Source organism: Staurois parvus, unplaced genomic scaffold (genome assembly GCF_062004578.1).
Source record: "Staurois parvus isolate SC_StPar_1 unplaced genomic scaffold, SC_StPar_1.0 ptg002418l, whole genome shotgun sequence".
NCBI classification, from domain to species: Eukaryota; Metazoa; Chordata; class Amphibia; order Anura; family Ranidae; genus Staurois; species Staurois parvus.
In genome coordinates, this window is record NW_028320214.1 from 10955 (window position 1) to 31982 (window position 21028).

Sequence of the window (21028 nt, forward strand, 5' to 3'; positions counted from 1 at the left end):
ATGTCAGGATGGTACAGATATCCCCCAAATGTCAGGACAGTACAGATATCCCCCAAATGTCAGGATGGTACAGATATCCCCCAAATGTCAGGACAGGACAGATATCCCCCAAATGACAGTACAGATATCCCCCAAATGTCAGGACGGGACAGATATCCCCCAAATGACAGGACAGGACATATATCCCCCCATATGTCAGGACAGATATCCCCCAAATGTCAGAACGGTACAGATATCCCCCCAAATGTCAAAACGGTACAGATATCCCCCAAATGTCAGGACAGTACAGATATCCCCCAAATGTCAGGACGGTACAGATATCCCCCAAATGTCAGGACAGTACAGATATCCCCCCAAATGTCAGGACGGTACAGATATCCCCCAAATGTCAGGACGGTACAGATATCCCCCAAATGTCAGGACGGTACAGATATCCACCAAATGTCAGGACAGGACAGATATCCCCCAAATGTCAGGACAGGACAGATATCCCCCAAATGTCAGGACAGTACAGATATCCCCCAAATGTCAGGACGGTACAGATATCCCCCAAATGTCAGGACAGTACAGATATCCCCCCAAATGTCAGGACGGTACAGATATCCCCCAAATGTCAGGACGGTACAGATATCCCCCAAATGTCAGGACGGTACAGATATCCACCAAATGTCAGGACAGGACAGATATCCCCCAAATGTCAGGACAGTACAGATATCCCCCAAATGTCAGGACGGTACAGATATCCCCCAAATGTCAGGAGGGTACAGATATCCCCCAAATGTCAGGACAGGACAGATATCCCCCAAATGTCAGGACAGTACAGATATCCCCCAAATGTCAGGACGGTACAGATATCCCCCAAATGTCAGGACAGTACAGATATCCCCCCAAATGTCAGGACGGTACAGATATCCCCCAAATGTCAGGACGGTACAGATATCCCCCAAATGTCAGGACGGTACAGATATCCACCAAATGTCAGGACAGGACAGATATCCCCCAAATGTCAGGACAGTACAGATATCCCCCCAAATGTCAGGACGGTACAGATATCCCCCAAATGTCAGGACGGTACAGATATACCCCAAATGTCAGGACAGTACAGATATCCCCCAAATGTCAGAACGGTACAGATATCCCCCAAATGTCAGGACAGTACAGATATCCCCCAAATGTCAGGACGGTACAGATATCCCCCAAATGTCAGGACAGTACAGATATCCCCCAAATGTCAGGACGGTACAGGTATCCCCCAAATGTCAGGAGGGTACAGATATCCCCCAAATGACAGGACAGGACAGATATCCCCCAAATGTCAGGACAGTACCAAGCCCGCCATTGGCTGAGCGTTGGCACCAAACCTCACAAGTCCCCGCCCCACTGCTTGGATGGAACCCACCTGCTGATGACGGAACCCCTCCACCATATTTTGCCCCACCTCTCCTTGGGAGCACCGCAGAGTTTGGACCTCCTCCCCCAGGCACACTACAGCATTCGGCTCCCCCCCACCGAGAAGAATCAAGGTGCCCTCATAAGTATTTCCGTCTCTCCCAATGTCCCCTCCAGGGGCGGACTGACCATTTGAGGGCCCGGGGTCAGCAGGGGTCCCCATGAAATGCCCCTGGTACCTTTTTAATAGGCTTTTTGGGTGTGCTTTGAGTTTGGGCAAGGACAGAGGGGCCCCATGATCCCCTATTGCCCAGGGGCCCCATGAGTTGTCAGTCCGCCCCTGGTCCCCTTCATAGCTCCGCCCAGGGGGACGTACCCCAATCAGAGGAATACAAGGCATTCCGCACCCCGTAGCTGAGGGTGACTACAGACTAAGTCCTGTACCACCTGCCCTGGGTCTTCAGCCCCACCCTCCAATGTCCATTCACAGCAGCGCGGCTCGGGAGTGAGCTAGCTTGAGTGCCCCCGTACCAAAAGGCTTGCTATCGGGGGCACCTGGCCAGGGGGAGGAGCCAAGACCGCCGGCTGGGGACCCAAAAAGAAGAGGATCGGGGCCGCTCTGCCTGAACAGGTATGACATTTGTTTGTTTTTTATTTGAACCTTCAGCCCGTGTTCACATACATGTGGCGCCGTATATCGCATGTGAATCGCATGGGAACCGCACCGCATTCCTGCGCCAATCACATGCGATTTGTGCGCGGTGCGATCGTAGCCGTACATTTTGTGAATACCCGGGCGATCCGATTCACCAAACAAAGGGTCCTGCGTGTTTTTGGTGCGGTTCATTGAACAAGATCTCCGATGGGACGCGCTCGCATCTCCGCGTTTTCACCCCAGTGCGGTTATTTTGGAAAGGGGCGGGGACTTGAACGTTGCGTTTTCGGTGCTATAGATTGCAATGGAAACGCTGAAGAAAAGGATTGCGTTTTTGCTGCGTTTTGAGGCATTTTTGAGGGTTTTTTTTTCCGCGTTATAAATCTGCCTAGCAACAAGAAAAATTTAAAATGTAAAAAAGCGTCAAAAACGAAAGTGCAAAAACGCGTCAAAAACGCAACTTGCCGAGGTGTGAACCTAAAAGTGGACCTAAGCCCGGGTTCACGCTGATGCGGAATTCACACCTCATAATGGGCACAGCGGGCGTATAGACCCAGGAACTCAGCACAGGGATGGTGGGAACCCCTCATAATGGGCACAGGGATGGTGGGAACCCCTCATAATGGGCACAGGGATGGTGGGAACCCCTCATAATGGGCACAGCGGGCGTATAGACCCGAGAACTCGGCACAGGGATGGTGGGAACCCCTCATAATGGGCATAGCGGGCATACAGACCCGGGAACTCAGCACAGGGATGGTGGGAACCCCTCATAATGGGCATAGCGGGCATACAGACCCGGGAATTCAGTACAGGGATGGTGGTAACCCCTCATAATGGGCACAGCGGGCGTATAGACCCGGGAACTCGGCACAGGGATGGTGGGAACCCCTCATAATGGGCACAGCGGGCGTATAGACCCGAGAACTCGGCACAGGGATGGTGGGAACCCCTCATAATGGGCATAGCGGGTGTACAGACCCGAGAACTCGGCACAGGGATGGTGGGAACCCCTCATAATGGGCATAGCGAGCATACAGACCCGGGAACTCAGCACAGGGATGGTGGGAACCCCTCATAATGGGCACAGCGGGCGTATAGACCCGAGAACTCAGCACAGGGATGGTGGGAACCCCTCATAATGGGCACAGCGGGCGTATAGACCCGAGAACTCGGCACAGGGATGGTGGGAACCCCTCATAATGGGCATAGCGAGCATACAGACCCGGGAACTCAGCACAGGGATGGTGGGAACCCCTCATAATGGGCACAGCGGGCGTATAGACCCGAGAACTCGGCACAGGGATGGTGGGAACCCCTCATAATGGGCATAGCGGGTGTACAGACCCGGGAACTCAGCACAGGGATGGTGGGAACCCCTCATAATGGGCACAGCGGGCGTATAGACCCGAGAACTCGGCACAGGGATGGTGGGAACCCCTCATAATGGGCATAGCGGGCATACAGACCCGGGAACTCAGCACAGGGATGGTGGGAACCCCTCATAATGGGCACGGCGGGGTACAGACCCGAGAACTCAGCACAGGGACGGTGGGAACCCCTCATAATGGGCACAGGGATGGTGGGAACCCCTCATAATGGGCACAGCGGGTGTACAGACCCGGGAACTCGGCACAGGGATGGTGGGAACCCCTCATAATGGGCACAGGGATGGTGGGAACCCCTCATAATGGGCACAGGGATGGTGGGAACCCCTCAATGGGCACAGGGATGGTGGGAACCCCTCATAATGGGCACAGCGGGTGTACAGACCCGGGAACTCGGCACAGGGATGGTGGGAACCCCTCATAATGGGCACAGCGGGCGTATAGACCCGGGAACTCGGCACAGGGATGGTGGGAACCCCTCATAATGGGCACAGCGGGTGTACAGACCCGGGAACTCAGCACAGGGATGGTGGGAACCCCTCATAATGGGCACAGCGGGCGTATAGACCCGAGAACTCGGCACAGGGATGGTGGGAACCCCTCATAATGGGCATAGCGGGCATACAGACCCGGGAACTCAGCACAGGGATGGTGGGAACCCCTCATAATGGGCACAGGGATGGTGGGAACCCCTCATAATGGGCACAGCGGGTGTACAGACCCGGGAACTCGGCACAGGGATGGTGGGAACCCCTCATAATGGGCACAGGGATGGTGGGAACCCCTCATAATGGGCACAGCGGGGGTACAGACCCGGGAACTCGGCACAGGGATGGTGGGAACCCTCCATAATGGGCACAGCGGGCGTACAGACCTGGGAAGGAGGATGGGATTGTAGGATCGGGATTGTAGGATCGGGTTGTAGGATCGGGATTGTAGGATCGGATTGTAGGAGGGGATTGTAGGATCGGGATTGTAGGAGGGGATTGTAGGATCGGGATTGTAGGATCGGATTGTAGGATCGGGATTGTAGGATGGGATTGTAGGATCGGGTTGTAGGATGGGATTGTAGGATCGGTTTGTTGGATCGGGATTGTGGGATCGGGATTGTAGGATCGGGTTGTAGGATCGGGTTTTAGGATCGGTATTGTAGGATCGGGATTGTAGGATCGGGTTTTAGGATCGGTATTGTAGGATCGGGATTGTAGGATCAGATTGTAGGATGGGATTGTAGGATCGGTTTGTAGGATCGGGATTGTGGGATCGGGATTGTAGGATCGGGATTGTAGGATTGGGTTTTAGGATTGGGATTGTAGGATCGGATTGTAGGATGGGATTGTAGGATCGGGTTTTAGGATCGGGATTGTAGGATCGGGTTGTAGTATCGGGATTGTAGGATGAAATTGTAGGAGGGGATTGTAGGATCGGTTTGTAGGATCGGGTTGTAGGAAATGGGATTGTAGGATCGGGATTGTAGGATGGGATTGTAGGAGGGGATTGTAGGATGGGATTGTAGAATCGGGATTGTAGAATTGGATTGTGGGATCGGGATTGTAGGATCGGGATTGTAGGATCGGGTTTTAGGATCGGTATTGTAGGATCGGGATTGTAGGATCGGATTGTAGGATGGGATTTTAGGATCGGTTTGTAGGATCGGGATTGTGGGATCGGGATTGTAGGATCGGGATTGTAGGATCGGGTTTTAGGATCGGGATTGTAGGATCGGGATTGTAGGATCGGATTGTAGGATGGGATTGTAGGATCGGGTTTTAGGATCGGGATTGTAGGATCGGGTTGTAGTATCGGGATTGTAGGATGAAATTGTAGGAGGGGATTGTAGGATCGGTTTGTAGGATCGGGTTGTAGGAAATGGGATTGTAGGATCGGGATTGTAGGATGGGATTGTAGGAGGGGATTGTAGGATCGGTTTGTAGGATCGGGATTGTAGGATCGGGATTGTAGGATCGGGATTGTAGGATCGGGTTGTAGGATGGGATTGTAGGATCGGGATTGTAGGATCGGGTTGTAGGAAATGGGATTGTAGGATCGGATTGTAGGATCGGGATTGTAGGATCGGGATTGTAGGATCGGGTTTTAGGATCGGGATTGTAGGATCGGGATTGTAGGATCGGGTTGTAGGATGGGATTGTAGGATCGGGATTGTAGGATCGGGATTGTAGGATCGGGATTGTAGGATCGGGTTTTAGGATCGGGATTGTAGGATCGGGATTGTAGGATCGGGTTGTAGGATGGGATTGTAGGATCGGGATTGTAGGATCGGGTTGTAGGAAATGGGATTGTAGGATCGGGATTGTAAGAATGGGATTGTAGAATCGGGATTGTAGAATTGGATTGTAGGATCGGGATTGTAGAATCGGGATTGTAGGATCGGGTTGTAGGATGGGATTGTAGGATCGGGATTGTAGAATCGGGATTGTAGGATCGGGATTGTAGGATCGGGATTGTAGGATCGGGATTGTAGGATGGGATTGTAGGATCGGGATTGTAGGATCGGGTTGTAGGAGGGGATTGTAGGATCGGGATTGTAGGATCGGGATTGTAGGATCGGGATTGTAGGATGGGATTGTAGGATCGGGATTGTAGGATCGGGTTGTAGGATGGGATTGTAGGATCGGATTGTAGAATCGGGATTGTAGGATCGGGATTGTAGGATCGGGATTGTAGGATTGGGTTGTAGGATCGGGATTGTAGGATTGGGTTGTAGGATGGGGTTGTAGGATCGGGATTGTAGAATCGGGGTTGTAGGATCGGGATTGTAGGATCGGGATTGTAGGATTGGGTTGTAGGATGGGGTTGTAGGATCGGGATTGTAGAATCGGGGTTGTAGGATCGGGTTGTAGGATGGGATTGTAGGATCGGGTTTTAGGATCGGGGTTGTAGGATCGGGTTGTAGGATCGGGATTGTAGGATCGGGATTGTAGGATCGGATTGTATGGTGTATGGTGGGTTTCCATCAATCAGTGTATAATCCAGCCCAGCACACATAGTATCTGTTGTGGGCGGAGTTTAGTGGAATTCCCGGGGGCGTGTCCTGACTCCTCTTCCTAGTTTTCCTGTTTTCCGGCAGCCAATGCTGAGTTGTGTTCTGTGCGGGGCCCTGGCCCCTCCCCCTCCTCCCCCTCCCCCTCCCCCATCTCCACCCTCCCCCCTCCCTCTCCTCTCCCTCAAACATGGCGAAGTCGTACGATCACCTCTTCAAGCTCCTCCTGATTGGGGACAGCGGAGTCGGGAAGACGTGTTTGATCGTCCGATTCTCCGAGGACAGCTTCAACAGTACCTACATCTCCACCATAGGTGAGCCTCCCCTCCCCCCTCCCCCACCGGGGACCCCGGAGAAAACTTGTGTCCCGTCCCGACCAGCTTCACAGATTGCTGCGACTATCAGCTCTGCGGGTCAGACTCCTCCGTCCCCCCGCGGGGCGATCTCCGCCATCACCCCGCGGGGCGATCTCCACCATCACCCCTCCGTGCCGGCCCACCGACAAAACTTCCATTCAAAAAAGATCAACAACTTTTTTTATTGTTTTTGGAAAGTAATTATTCGTCTCAAATTGATCCAATCGGGTCACTCGGCGGCGAAAACCGTACGGCGCATCGGGTTCCGCCAGCATCATGGATGGTTCCGCCAGCATCATGGAAGGTTCCGCCAACGTCATGGAAGGTTTCGCCAACGTCATGGATGATTCCGCCAACGGTCATGGATGGTTCCGCCAACGGTCATGGATGGTTCCGCCAACGGTCATGGGTGTTCCTCCATCGGTCATGGATGGTTCCGCCAACGGTCATGGATGATTCCGCCAACGGTCATGGATGATTCCGCCAACGGTCATGGATGTTCCTCCAGCGTCATGGATGGTTCCGCCAACGGTCATGGATGTTCCTCCAGCGTCATGGATTGTTCCGCCAACGCTCATGGATGTTCCTCCAGCGTCATGGATGTTCCTCCAGCGTCATGGATGGTTCCGCCAACGCTCATGGATGTTCCAGCGTCATGGTTGTTTCCGCCAACGCTCATGGATGTTCCAGCGTCATGGTTGTTTCCGCCAACGCTCATGGATGTTCCTCCAGCGTCATGGATGTTCCTCCAGCGTCATGGATGTTCCTCCAGCGTCATGGATGTTCCTCCAGCATCATGGATGGTTCCTCCAACGGTCATGGATGGTTCCGCCAATAGCCTGTTTGCCGAGAGTCGCTCACTCAGCCTGACCGATCGATTGGACCGCCTTTTGCGTTTCGGTTGACTGAATTTATTTTTTGAAAAAGTTGCTCCGGACTCGGCTGAGATTTGGGAATTCCCTCAGGAGGCCAACAAGCCTTCATAGAGCCTCCCATATGCCATCATCCAATCATTTTATGTCCATTTTTATCCTTTTAGAAGTTATCGTTTTTTTATTTGTAACATTCTGAATTTTACTCAGAATCTCTCTTTGGTCGGTTTTGGTGGATTCTCTCTCGGGTCGGTTTTGGTGGAATCTCTCTTTGGTCGGTTTTGGTGGAATCTCTCTTTGGTCGATTTTGGTGGAATCTCTCTTTGGTCGGTTTTGGTGGATTCTCTCTCGGGTCGGTTTTGGTGGAATCTCTCTTTGGTCGGTTTTGGTGGATTCTCTCTCTGGTCGGTTTTGGTTGAATCTCTCTTTGGTCGGTTTTGGTGGAATCTCTTTGGTCGGTTTTGGTGGAATCTCTCTTTGGTCGGTTTTGGTGGAATCTCTTTGGTCGGTTTTGGTGGAATCTCTCTTGGGTCGGATTTGGTGGAATCTCTCTTGGGTCGGATTTGGTGGAATCTCTCTTGGGTCGGTTTTGGTGGAATCTCTCTTGGGTCGGTTTTGGTGGAATCTCTCTTGGGTCGGTTTTGGTGGAATCTCTCTTGGGTCGGTTTTGGTGGAATCTCTCTTGGGTCGGTTTTGGTGGAATCTCTCTTGGGTCGGTTTTGGTGGAATCTCTCTGGTTGGTTTTGGTGGAATCTCTCTGGTTGGTTTTGGTGGAATCTCTCTCTGGCCGGTTTTGGTGGAATCTCTCTCTGGCCGGTTTTGGTGGAATCTCTCTCTGGCCGGTTTTGGTGGAATCTCTCTCTGGCCGGTTTTGGTGGAATCTCTCTTTGGCCGGTTTTGGTGGAATCTCTCTTTGGCCGGTTTTGGTGGAATCTCTCTTTGGCCGGTTTTGGTGGAATCTCTCTCTGGCCGGTTTTGGTGGAATCTCTCTCTGGCCGGTTTTGGTGGAATCTCTCTTGGGTCGGTTTTGGTGGAATCTCTCTTGGGTCGGTTTTGGTGGAATCTCTCTTGGGTCGGTTTTGGTGGAATCTCTCTTGGGTCGGTTTTGGTGGAATCTCTCTTGGGTCGGTTTTGGTGGAATCTCTCTTGGGTCGGTTTTGGTGGAATCTCTCTTGGGTCGGTTTTGGTGGAATCTCTCTTGGGTCGGTTTTGGTGGAATCTCTCTGGTTGGTTTTGGTGGAATCTCTCTGGTTGGTTTTGGTGGAATCTCTCTCTGGTTGGTTTTGGTGGAATCTCTCTCTGGCCGGTTTTGGTGGAATCTCTCTCTGGCCGGTTTTGGTGGAATCTCTCTTTGGCCGGTTTTGGTGGAATCTCTGTCTGGCCGGTTTTGGTGGAATCTCTCTTTGGCCGGTTTTGGTGGAATCTCTGTCTGGCCGGTTTTGGTGGAATCTCTGTCTGGCCGGTTTTGGTGGAATCTCTGTCTGGCCGGTTTTGGTGGAATCTCTGTCTGGCCGGTTTTGGTGGAATCTCTGTCTGGCCGGTTTTGGTGGAATCTCTGTCTGGCCGGTTTTGGTGGAATCTCTGTCTGGCCGGTTTTGGTGGAACCTCTCTTTGGCCGGTTTTGGTGGAACCTCTCGTTGGCCGGTTTTGGTGGAACCTCTCGTTGGCCGGTTTTGGTGGAACCTCTCGTTGGCCGGTTTTGGTGGAACCTCTCGTTGGCCGGTTTTGATGGAACCTCTCGTTGGCCGGTTTTGGTGGAATCTCTCGTTGGTCGATTTTGGTGGAACCTCTTTTTGCTCGGTTTTGGTGGAACCTCTCGTTGGCTGGTTTGTTGTCGGTGATCTCCTTGTGGGGTGTCGTTGGTTCCCGGTTGTTGGGTCTGTCCAATCTTCTCTCTGATGTGACACCATCTGGTTACTTTGTTCCCGTCTTTGTTATCGGTTGATTTTCATGGGATTCTCCGGCTTCTGTTTTGTGTATTTCTCGGCGGTTTGCCGAATTGCCGTAAAAAGTCAGAACGGCGGCGGCCGCTTTGTGGTCGACCATCTAACCATTCAGAGCTTCACCGCGACAGCGCTCGTTTGGGATTGAAGTCCTTTCCGCTGATCATCCGAAGCCGAATTGTTGTTTGTTTTCAGTGACAGGACAGTGGGGAACGCAGCGAGCCTCTGCCAGGTCGGTTTTGCCGTCTGTGTCCCCACAGGGGGAATTTCATTTCACTTCCTGTCCTGGTGACACAACAGGATTTTTTTTTTCTATTTTGGATAGAACGAGGCTTCATTCACACAGACGGATGTGGAACAATCCACATTGAACGATTTTGCCCCTATTCCTGTCTTGGTGACACCCTTTTGGATTTCGAATCACTTCCTGTTTTGGTGACACCGGGACAAGAAAAAAAATTTTCTAATGAGGACGTAGACAATAAAAAATAAAAAAAATCTGACGGAAGTTGTAAACCTTTCACAGGGCAAAAAGTTAAAAAAAAAAAAAAAAAATCATGAACCTGCAATGCACACAAGTTTTTGGCGGTTTTTATTTTTATTTTTCTTTTTTTTCCACTTAAAAAAAAAAAAAAAATCTTCCTAATGAGGACAATAAAAAATAAAAAAAAATCTGATGGAAGTTGTAAATCTTTCCCAGGAAAAAATTAAAAAAAAAATCATGAACCTGCAATGCACGCAAGTTTTCAGTGATTTTTCTTTTTTTTTTTTTCCACTTACAAAAAAAAAAAAATCTTCCTAATGAGGACATAGACAATAAAAAAAAAATGTAAAAAAATCTGACAGAAGTTGTAAACCTTTCACAGGGCAAAAAGTGAAAAAAAATTCATGAACCTGCAATGCACCAAGTTTTTGGCGATTTTTTTTTTTTTTTTTTTTCACTTAAAAAAAAAAAAAATCTTCCTAATGAGGACATAGACAATAAAAATTAAAAAAATCTGATGAAAGTTCTAAACCTTTCACAGGGCAAGAAGTGAAAAAAAAAATCATGAACCTGCAATGCACGAGAGTTTTCTGCGATTTTTTTTTTTTTTTTTTTTTTTTTTTTTGCACTTAAAAAAATCTTCCTAATGAGGACATAGACAATAAAAATTAAAAAAATCTGATGAAAGTTGTAAATCTTTTGCAGCAAAAAATTAAAAAAAAAAAAAGTCATTAGGAAGATTTTTTTTTTTTTTTTTTTTTGAACTTATAAAAAAAAAAAAAATCTTCCTAATGAGGACAATAAAAAATAAAAGAAAATCTGACAGAAGTTGTAAATCAGCAAAAAATTAAAAAAAAAATCATGAACCTGCAATGCACGCATGTTTTCAGCGATTTTTTTTTTTTTTTTTCCACATTAAAAAAAATTGGACCCCAATTTGGAATTATTCCTTCATGGAAATTCCTTATTGGTGGATGGCGTGTGACGCCGTCGGACGGCTTTAAACGCCAGCGATGTGATATTGTCGCCGTCGGTACGAATGCGGACGGCGGATATTTGTTTTTGAAGCTGCAGATTTTAATTTTTTTGTCTGTAAAAATTTTGGAGGTGAGTCATCGCGGCCGGCCGGTCCCTGTCCTGGACGTTAGACGCTTCCTCGATGTCACCGCCAGGACGCGGGATGATGTCATCGCACAACAATGGCAGGAACACGCGCTCCCTCTCATCACTTCACACCTCCAATCAGAGCTCTTCCTTCCTGCCTGCAGACCCGCCTTTCAGCCCCCCCCCCCCCACGCCAGGGATGAGCCAAAGTGACCGTCATCACAGCACAAGAATTTTGGCAAAATTTTGTCAGAATGCGTCTGAGTCAGCGGGGGAGGCGAAATAAAAGTGGTTTATGCGGGGAAACGGTCCTTACATGGCTCCTCGGGGATGTTTTTTTTTTTTTTCAATTTACTTTTTATTTTCTGTAAGTATTATAACATTTGTGGGTTTTTACTTATTTATTTATAATTTTTATTTACTTTTTTTTTTTCCTATAAAAAATAAACATATTTTTTATTTACTTGTTTGTTTGTTTTTTACAGGAAAAAAAAGTAAATAAAAAAAATAAGTAAAACCCCACAAATATTATAATACTTGTTTCTGTACAAAATAAACAACAAAATGCATAACAAAGTGTTTTGGGTTTTTTTTTCCTGTAAAAAAAAAAATAAATAAATAAAAATAAACAACAAAACACTTTGTAATGCATTTTGTTGTTTAATTTTTTTTTACAGAAACAAGTATTATAATATCTGTGGGTTTTTACTTATTTATTTATAATTTTTATTTACTTTTTTTTTTTCTTATAAAAAATAAACATATTTTTTATTTACTTGTTTGTTTTTTACAGGAAAAAAAAGTAAATAAAAAAATAAGTAGAACCCCGCTAATATTATAATAATTGTTTCTGTACAAAATAAACAACAAAATGCATAACGGTGTTTTGTTGTTTATTTATTTTTTTACAGGAAAAAAAAAGTAAATAAAAATTAAAAATAAGTAAAACCCCACAAATATTATAATACTTGTTTCTGTACAAAATAAACAACAAAATGCATAACAAAGTGTTTTGGGTTTTTTTTTCCTGTAAAAAAAAAAATAAATAAATAAAAATAAACAACAAAACACTTTGTAATGCATTTTGTTGTTTAATTTTTTTTTTACAGAAACAAGTATTATAATATCTGTGGGTTTTTACTTATTTATTTATAATTTTTATTTACTTTTTTTTTTTTCCTATAAAAAATAAACATATTTTTTATTTACTTGTTTGTTTTTTACAGGAAAAAAAAGTAAATAAAAAAGATAAGTAGAACCCCGCTAATATTATAATAATTTGTTTCTGTACAAAATAAACAACAAAATGCATAACGGTGTTTTGTTGTTTATTTATTTTTTTACAGGAAAAAAAAAAGTAAATAAAAATTAAAAATAAGTAAAACCCCACAAATATTATAATACTTGTTTCTGTACAAAATAAACAACAAAATGCATAACAAAGTGTTTTGGGTTTTTTTTTCCTGTAAAAATAAATAAATAAATAAACAACAAAACACTTTTATGCATTTTGTTGTTTAATTTTTTTTACAGAAACAAGTATTATAATATCTGTGGGTTTTTACTTATTTATTTATAATTTTTATTTACTTTTTTTTTTTTTCCTATAAAAAATAAACATATTTTTTATTTACTTGTTTGTTTTTTACAGGAAAAAAAAAGTAAATAAAAAAAATAAGTAGAACCCCACAAATATTATAATAATTGTTTCTGTACAAAATAAACAAAAAAAAAAAGAAAATAAAAATTAAAAATAAGTAAAAACCCACAAATATTATAATACTTGTTTCTGTACAAAATAAACAACAAAATGCATAACAAAGTGTTTTTTTTTTTTTTTTTTCCTGTAAAAAAAAATAAATAAATAAACAACAAAACACTTTGTTATGCATTTTGTTGTTTAATTTTTTTTTTTTACAGAAACAAGTATTATAATATTTGTGGGTTTTTACTTATTTTTAATTCTTATTTACTTTTTTTTTCCTATAAAAAATAAACATATTTTTTATTTACTTGTTTGTTTTTTACAGGAAAAAAAAGTAAATAAAAAAAATAAGTAGAACCCCGCTAATATTATAATAATTGTTTCTGTACAAAATAAACAACAAAATGCATAACAGTGTTTTGTTGTTTATTTATTTTTTTACAGGAAAAAAAAAAGTAAATAAAAATTAAAAATAAGTAAAAACCCACAAATATTATAATACTTGTTTCTGTACAAAATAAACAACAAAATGCATAACAAAGTGTTTTGTTTTTTTTTTTCCTGTAAAAATAAATAAATAAATAAACAACAAAACACTTTTATGCATTTTGTTGTTTAATTTTTTTTACAGAAACAAGTATTATAATATTTGTGGGTTTTTACTTATTTATTTATAATTTTTATTTACTTTTTTTTTTTCCTATAAAAAATAAACATATTTTTTATTTACTTGTTTGTTTTTTACAGGAAAAAAAAGTAAATAAAAAAAATAAGTAGAACCCCGCTAATATTATAATAATTGTTTCTGTACAAAATAAACAACAACAAAAAAGAAAAGAAAAATTAAAAATAAGTAAAAACCCACAAATATTATAATACTTGTTTCTGTACAAAATAAACAACAAAATGCATAACAAAGTGTTTTGGTTTTTTTTTTTTCCTGTAAAAATAAATAAACAACAAAACACTTTGTTATGCATTTTGTTGTTTAATTTTTTTTTTACAGAAACAAGTATTATAATATTTGTGGATTTTTACTTATTTTTAATTTTTATTTTCTTTTTTTTTTCCCTGTAAAAAAAAATAAATAAATAAACAACAAAACACTGTTATGCATTTTGTTGTTTATTTTGTACAGAAACAATTATTATAATATTAGCGGGGTTCTACTTATTTTTTTATTTACTTTTTTTTCCTGTAAAAAACAAACAAGTAAATAAAAAAAAAATAAGTAAAAACCCACAAATATTACAATACTTTTTTTTTTTTTTAATTTTAGTACATCATTTCCGATTGGTGCTTTTATTTCTCTGCAGGGATCGACTTTAAGATCCGGACCACGGAGATCCAGGGGAAGAAGATCAAGCTGCAGGTTTGGTGAGAGAACGCTTTCATGATTTAAGGATTCCTCCCAATTTATCCCATCCCCCCACCCCCATTGGATTCAGATTTTCATGTCGTCACTCACCCTGAAGGAGGCCTGCATTGGCATCGAGATTATTAATGCCAGATGCAGCATTTATGAGTTGTTGGACGGTGATCCATTCCTATCAGTCTCCCCCCCCTTTAATATCATATGACCTGGATAGAGGATCCCCCCCCCCCAAAAAAAAAGAAGAGGGTAGGAGGGGCAATAAATTCTGCATACTAAGGTAGGGATTGATCCCCGGACCCGGTACAGCCGACCCCTTATCACCTCTCAGAGGATCGCTCGTTCCCATCGATTTTTGTTTTCAATTTTTTCACTTTTTTTTTCACTTTTTTTTATCTCTTTCTACTGGGCTGGGTGACAAAGGGCGGAGCCAGCTAGGTTGTCACCCAAAATCCTCCAATCGCAGTGACAGGACCGCCCCCGTTGCATAAAATCCTTTTATTTATTTTTTTTCACCTTTTGGTGCCGCTGATCTCCTGCAGCCTCTTTGCAGCCTCTGTACTCCGGCCGCAGCCTGGCAATTCTCAGGGCGGGTCTCCTGATGGTGACGCCATCTGTGTGGTGGAAAGGCCGCTCCTGGTCACCATTGGGAGGGTGACAACGCTGGCGCACAATGAGGAGACGGGGGAGGAGCGTTGTCACCCTAGAACAGACTTTACAAAGGACTTGTCAGTGTTTGGGTGTGATCTGTGTTGTGGAATTCCCCTCCAGTGGAGGCCGGGTTCAAAAATGGAAGGTGAATAATTAACTGAGATTACCCTGGGGGGGACGGGAGGGGGCGGGGCATTTGTTTGAGCTAAATACAGCAGCTGGAGAGGAGTGCAGAACAAATAATAATTACAGGAAATGTCCTCCTGTCATCATGTCTGCTTCGCTCCTCCCCTTCAGTCTCGCACAGGTGCCCCGGCTCCTCCCCTTCAGTCTCGCACAGGTGCCCCGGCTCCTCCCCTTCAGTCTCGCACAGGTGCCCCGGCTCCTCCCCTTCAGTCTCGCACAGGTGCCCCGGCTCCTCCCCTTCAGTCTCGCACAGGTGCCCCGGCTCCTCCCCTTCAGTCTCGCACAGGTGCCCCGGCTCCTCCCCTTCAGTCTCGCACAGGTGCCCCGGCTCCTCCCCTTCAGTCTCGCACAGGTGCCCCGGCTCCTCCCCTTCAGTCTCGCACAGGTGCCCCGGCTCCTCCCCTTCAGTCTCGCACAGGTGCCCCGGCTCCTCCCCTTCAGTCTCGCACAGGTGCCCCGGCTCCTCCCCTTCCGTCTCGCACAGGTGCCCCGGCTCCTCCCCTTCCGTCTCGCACAGGTGCCCCGGCTCCTCCCCTTCCGTCTCGCACAGGTGCCCCGGCTCCTCCCCTTCCGTCTCGCACAGGTGCCCCGGCTCCTCCCCTTCCGTCTCGCACAGGTGCCCCGGCTCCTCCCCTTCCGTCTCGCACAGGTGCCCCGGCTCCTCCCCTTCCGTCTCGCACAGGTGCCCCGGCTCCTCCCCTTCCGTCTCGCACAGGTGCCCCGGCTCCTCCCCTTCCGTCTCGCACAGGTGCCCCGGCTCCTCCCCTTCCGTCTCGCACAGGTGCCCCGGCTCCTCCCCTTCAGTCTCGCACAGGTGCCGCGGCTCCTCCCCTCCAGTCTCGCACAGGTGCCGCGGCTCCTCCCCTCCAGTGTCGCACAGGTGCCGCGGCTCCTCCCCTCCAGTGTCGCACAGGTGCCGCGGCTCCTCCCCTCCAGTGTCGCACAGGTGCCGCGGCTCCTCCCCTCCAGTGTCGCACAGGTGCCGCGGCTCCTCCCCTCCAGTGTCGCACAGGTGCCGCGGCTCCTCCCCTCCAGTGTCGCACAGGTGCCGCGGCTCCTCCCCTCCAGTGTCGCACAGGTGCCGCGGCTCCTCCCCTCCAGTGTCGCACAGGTGCCGCGGCTCCTCCCCTCCAGTGTCGCACAGGTGCCGCGGCTCCTCCCCTCCAGTGTCGCACAGGTGCCGCGGCTCCTCCCCTCCAGTGTCGCACAGGTGTAGCGGCTCCTCCCCTCCGATCTTGCACAGGTGTCCCGGCTCCTCCCCCTCAGTCTTGCACAGGTGTCCCGACTCCTCCCCTGGACTAAATTGGCTTCCTCTGATGTCACTGCACACTGCAAGCTCCTCACAATGTGCATTAGAAGCTACAGCCAATCAGAGTGAGCTCTGCCCCATTTCCTGGCTGGAGGACGCCCAGCATCATCTAGCCTGACTGTCCCTGATCCCACCCCTGTCATCAGTTCAGCATCACATGTGGGCGTTACCTATGCGAATGTAGCCTGCTTAGGACCGCCCTCTTCTCCAGTCTGACACACCCACCTATGAAGGCATCTTTGATATTTGCATAACTCCTCCCACTGCGTGCGCCAGGACTGAGGGCGGGGGGCTGGGTACACTACGAAGGCATTTTAATATTTGCTCGATCCTTTCCTCCTCCAGGGACACGGCCGGCCAGGAGAGGTTCAAAACCATCACTACGGCGTATTACCGGGGCGCCATGGTGAGTACCGCTCACACCGAGCGCCACACATTACCGCCCCCCACATACACCCCTATGGAACCCAGAAATTGTACCTTCACCAATAACGTTTCATTAACAAGATAATAAATACCAGGATGTCTGAGCGATGTTTATAAACAATGTTACTTTGTATCTCTATCTCCCGTCTGAGCGATGTTTATAAACAATGTTACTTTGTATCTCTATCTCCCGTCTGAGCGATGTTTATAAACAATGTTACTTTGTATCTCTATCTCCCGTCTGAGCGATGTTTATAAACAATGTTACTTTGTATCTCTCCATCCCCCGTCTGATCGATGTTTATAAACAATGTTACTTTGTGTCTCTCTATCTCCCGTCTGATCGATGTTTATAAACAATGTTACTTTGTATCTCTCTATCTCCCGTCTGATCGATGTTTATAAACAATGTTACTTTGTATCTCTCCATCCCCCGTCTGATCGATGTTTATAAACAATGTTACTTTGTGTCTCTCTATCTCCCGTCTGATCGATGTTTATAAACAATGTTACTTTGTATCTCTCCATCCCCCGTCTGATCGATGTTTATAAACAATGTTACTTTGTATCTCTCCATCCCCCGTCTGATCGATGTTTATAAACAATGTTACTTTGTATCTCTCCATCTCCTGTCTGATCGATGTTTATAAACAATGTTACTTTGTATCTCTCCATCTCCTGTCTGATCGATGTTTATAAACAATGTTACTTTGTATCTCTCCATCTCCTGTCTGATCGATGTTTATAAACGATGTTACTTTGTATCTCTCTATCCCCCGTCTGATCGATGTTTATAAACGATGTTACTTTGTATCTCTCCATCTCCTGTCTGATCGATGTTTATAAACAATGTTACTTTGTATCTCTCCATCTCCCGTCTGATCGATGTTTATAAACAATGTTACTTTGTATCTCCATCCCCCGTCTGATCGATGTTTATAAACAATGTTACTTTGTATCTCCATCTCCCGTCTGATCGATGTTTATAAACGATGTTACTTTGTATCTCTCTATCTCCCGTCCGATCGATGTTTATAAACGATGTTACTTTGTATCTCTCCATCTCCCGTCTGATCGATGTTTATAAACAATGCTACTTTATCTCCATCTCCCGTCTGATCGATGTTTATAAACAATGTTACTTTGTATCTCCATCTCCCGTCTGATCGATGTTTATAAACAATGTTACTTTGTATCTCTCTATCCCCCGTCTGATCGATGTTTATAAACAATGTTACTTTGTATTTCTCTATCTCCCGTCTGATCGATGTTTATAAACAATGTTACTTTGTATTTCTCTATCTCCCGTCTGATCGATGTCTATAAACAATGTCACTTTGTATCTCTCCATCTCCCGTCTGATCGATGTTTATAAACAATGTTACTTTGTATCTCTCCATCTCCTGTCTGATCGATGTTTATAAACGATGTTACTTTGTATCTCTCTATCTCCCGTCCGATCGATGTTTATAAACAATGTTACTTTGTATCTCTCCATCCCCCGTCTGATCGATGTTTATAAACAATGTTACTTTGTATCTCTATCTCCCGTCTGATCGATGTTTATAAACAATGTTACTTTGTATCTCTCCATCCCCCGTCTGATCGATGTTTTATAAACAATGTTACTTTGTATCTCTCTATCTCCCGTCTGATCGATGTTTATAAACAATGTTACTTTGTATCTCTATCTCCCGTCTGATCGATGTTTATAAACAATGTTACTTTGTATCTCTCTCTTTCAGGGGATCATCCTGGTCTATGACATCACAGATGAACGATCGTTCGAGAATATTCAGAACTGGATGAAGAGCATAAAAGAGGTAAGATCGATATATGGGGGGGGGGGGGGGGGGTTGTCGTAGCCGTGACAACCGTGATGCCAAATACTCAGCAGCTTAGCCCCTCCTCTCCGCCAGCCTGACTTTAGCCTTCAGCCCTGCCTGTAGGTCATGAGGCTGTTCGGTTGTGGGTGGAGCTTCCTCCAGGTGGGCGGTCCTTTGGGTCACGTGACGAGCTGTGATTGGACGATGTGGGTTTTTGTCTCTGGCAGAACGCCGCCGCGGGGGTGGAGAGGATGTTGCTGGGCAACAAGTGCGACATGGAGAGCCGGAGGAAGGTGCAGAAGGAGCGCGGAGAAAAGGTAACCCGCCCAGGGGGAGGGGGGTGCACACCGGCTGAAATCTGACATCAGACTTTGGTTGGGGGAGGGGAAGATGGTTCATGGAGGGGGGTGCACACTGGCTGAAATCTGACATCAGACTTTGGTTGGGGGAGGGGAAGATGGTTCAATGGGGGGGGTGCACACCAGCTGAAATCAGACTTTGGTTGGGGGAGGGGAAGATGGTTCAATAGGGGGGTGCACACCAGCTGAAATCAGACTTTGGTTGGGGGAGGGGAAGATGGTTCATGGGGGGGGGGTGGGTGTGCACCGGCTAAAATAATCTGACATCAGACTTTTGGTTGGGGGAGGAGAAGATGGTTCATGGGGGGGTGGGTGTGCACCGGCTGAAATCTGATATCAGACTTTTGGTTGGGGGAGGAGATGTTTCATGGGGGGGTGCACACCGGCTGAAATCTGACATCAGTCTTTCGGTTGGGGGAGGGGAAGATGGTTCATGGGGGGGCTTGTGCACCGGCTGAAATCTGACATCAGACTTTCGGTTGGGGGAGGGGAAGATGGTTCATGGGAGGGGGTTTGCACTCGCTGAAATCTGACATCGGACTTTCGGTTGGGGGAGGGGAAGATGGTTCATGTGGGGGCACACCAGCTGAAATCTGACATCGGACTTTCGGTTGGGGGAGGGGAAGATGGTTCATGTGGGGGCACACCAGCTGAAATCTGACATCGGACTTTCTGTTGGGGGAGGGGAAGATGGTTCATGGGGGGGCACACCAGCTGAAATCTGACATTGGACTTTCGGTTGGGGGAGGGGTGACTGCTGTGTCATTTTTTTTCTTCTGTCCTCCAGCTCGCCAAGGAACACGGGATCCGCCTCTTTGAGACCAGCGCCAAGTCCAGCCAGAACGTGGACGAGGTAAGAGAAGCGGCGATTTCCCCGCGAGTCGCCGTGTCCTGCGGGGGAAGGGCGGTCTCTCCCGGAGGGGCGTGCCCAGTAATGCCGCCGCTGACCGGTTTCTGCATTTTCTCTCCATCAGGCCTTCAACACGCTGGCCACAGACATCCTGATGAACATGACGCGGAGGGCGGTAAGTGATGATTGGGCGCCGGTCACATGACCCCTCCTCTGAGTCCCGCCGCTGACCCCTCCCCCTCTCTGTCCCGCAGGGTCACGGCATGAAGGACCCGGTGGATTTAAAGAACCCCAGCAAGAAGGGAAGCAGCAAGTGCTCTCTGGTATAAAGGTCTGGCGGAGCGGAGTGCCCCTTTAAGCCGCACCCCCGGGGGCGCATCAGAGACTTTAGTATCCAATAAGAGACAATTTGTTGCACCTGGCCCCGCCCCCCCCCCCCCCCCCGCGGGTGTCATCCTCATCCTGAGATCCTTCTAGAACATTTTCAGAGGAGGGCCTGGGTTTAGATTAAAGGGGGAAGTTATCGCCCTGCGAAGGATCGTCTGAGCTCCGCCCCCATTAATGTCCGCCATGTTGTTACAGATTTTAAAGGAGGGCTCTACTGAGAAAAATGGCCGCCCTCCTTGACTTCCAGACTATTGCCGGTGGAGTCAGGACTCCTGAACCTGAAGTCCAGGATGACCATGGGATCCGGACCCTCCAGGTTCTGACTCTGCCCCACCCATTAAGGATGACCATGACCTCTGGGGATCCGGACCCTCCAGGTTCTGACTCTGCCCCACCCATTAAGGATGACCATGACCTCTGGGGATCCGGACCCTCCAGGTTCTGACTCTGCCCCACCCATTAAGGATGACCATGACCACCGGGGATCTGGACCCTCCAGGTTCTGAATCTGCCCCACCCATTAAGGATGACCATGACCTCTGGGGATCTGGACCCTCCAGGTTCTGACTCTGCCCCACCCAATAAGGATGACCATGACCTCTGGGGATCCGGACCCTCCAGGTTCTGACTCTGCCCCACCCCTTAAGGATGATCATGACCACTGGGGATCCGGACCCTCCAGGTTCTGACTCTGCCCCACCCATTAAGGATGACCACGACCTCTGGGGATCCGGACCCTCCAGGTTCTGACTCTGCCCCACCCCT

The 21028-nt window shown here is 47.1% G+C and overlaps 1 protein-coding gene across 1 annotated transcript; it reads left to right on the forward strand.

Annotated features, from left to right (window-relative positions):
- Positions 1-6618: 6618 nt before the first annotated feature.
- LOC149430905 (ras-related protein Rab-13-like) lies at positions 6619-20293 on the forward strand. Its single transcript, XM_089665935.1, has 8 exons — positions 6619-6747; positions 14214-14274; positions 16761-16821; positions 18587-18664; positions 18895-18984; positions 19814-19879; positions 20001-20051; positions 20131-20293. The coding sequence occupies exons 1-8, from the start codon at positions 6624-6626 to the stop codon at positions 20203-20205; spliced, it is 606 nt and encodes a 201-aa protein (XP_089522061.1). The 5' UTR covers positions 6619-6623; the 3' UTR covers positions 20206-20293.
- Positions 20294-21028: the final 735 nt, after the last annotated feature.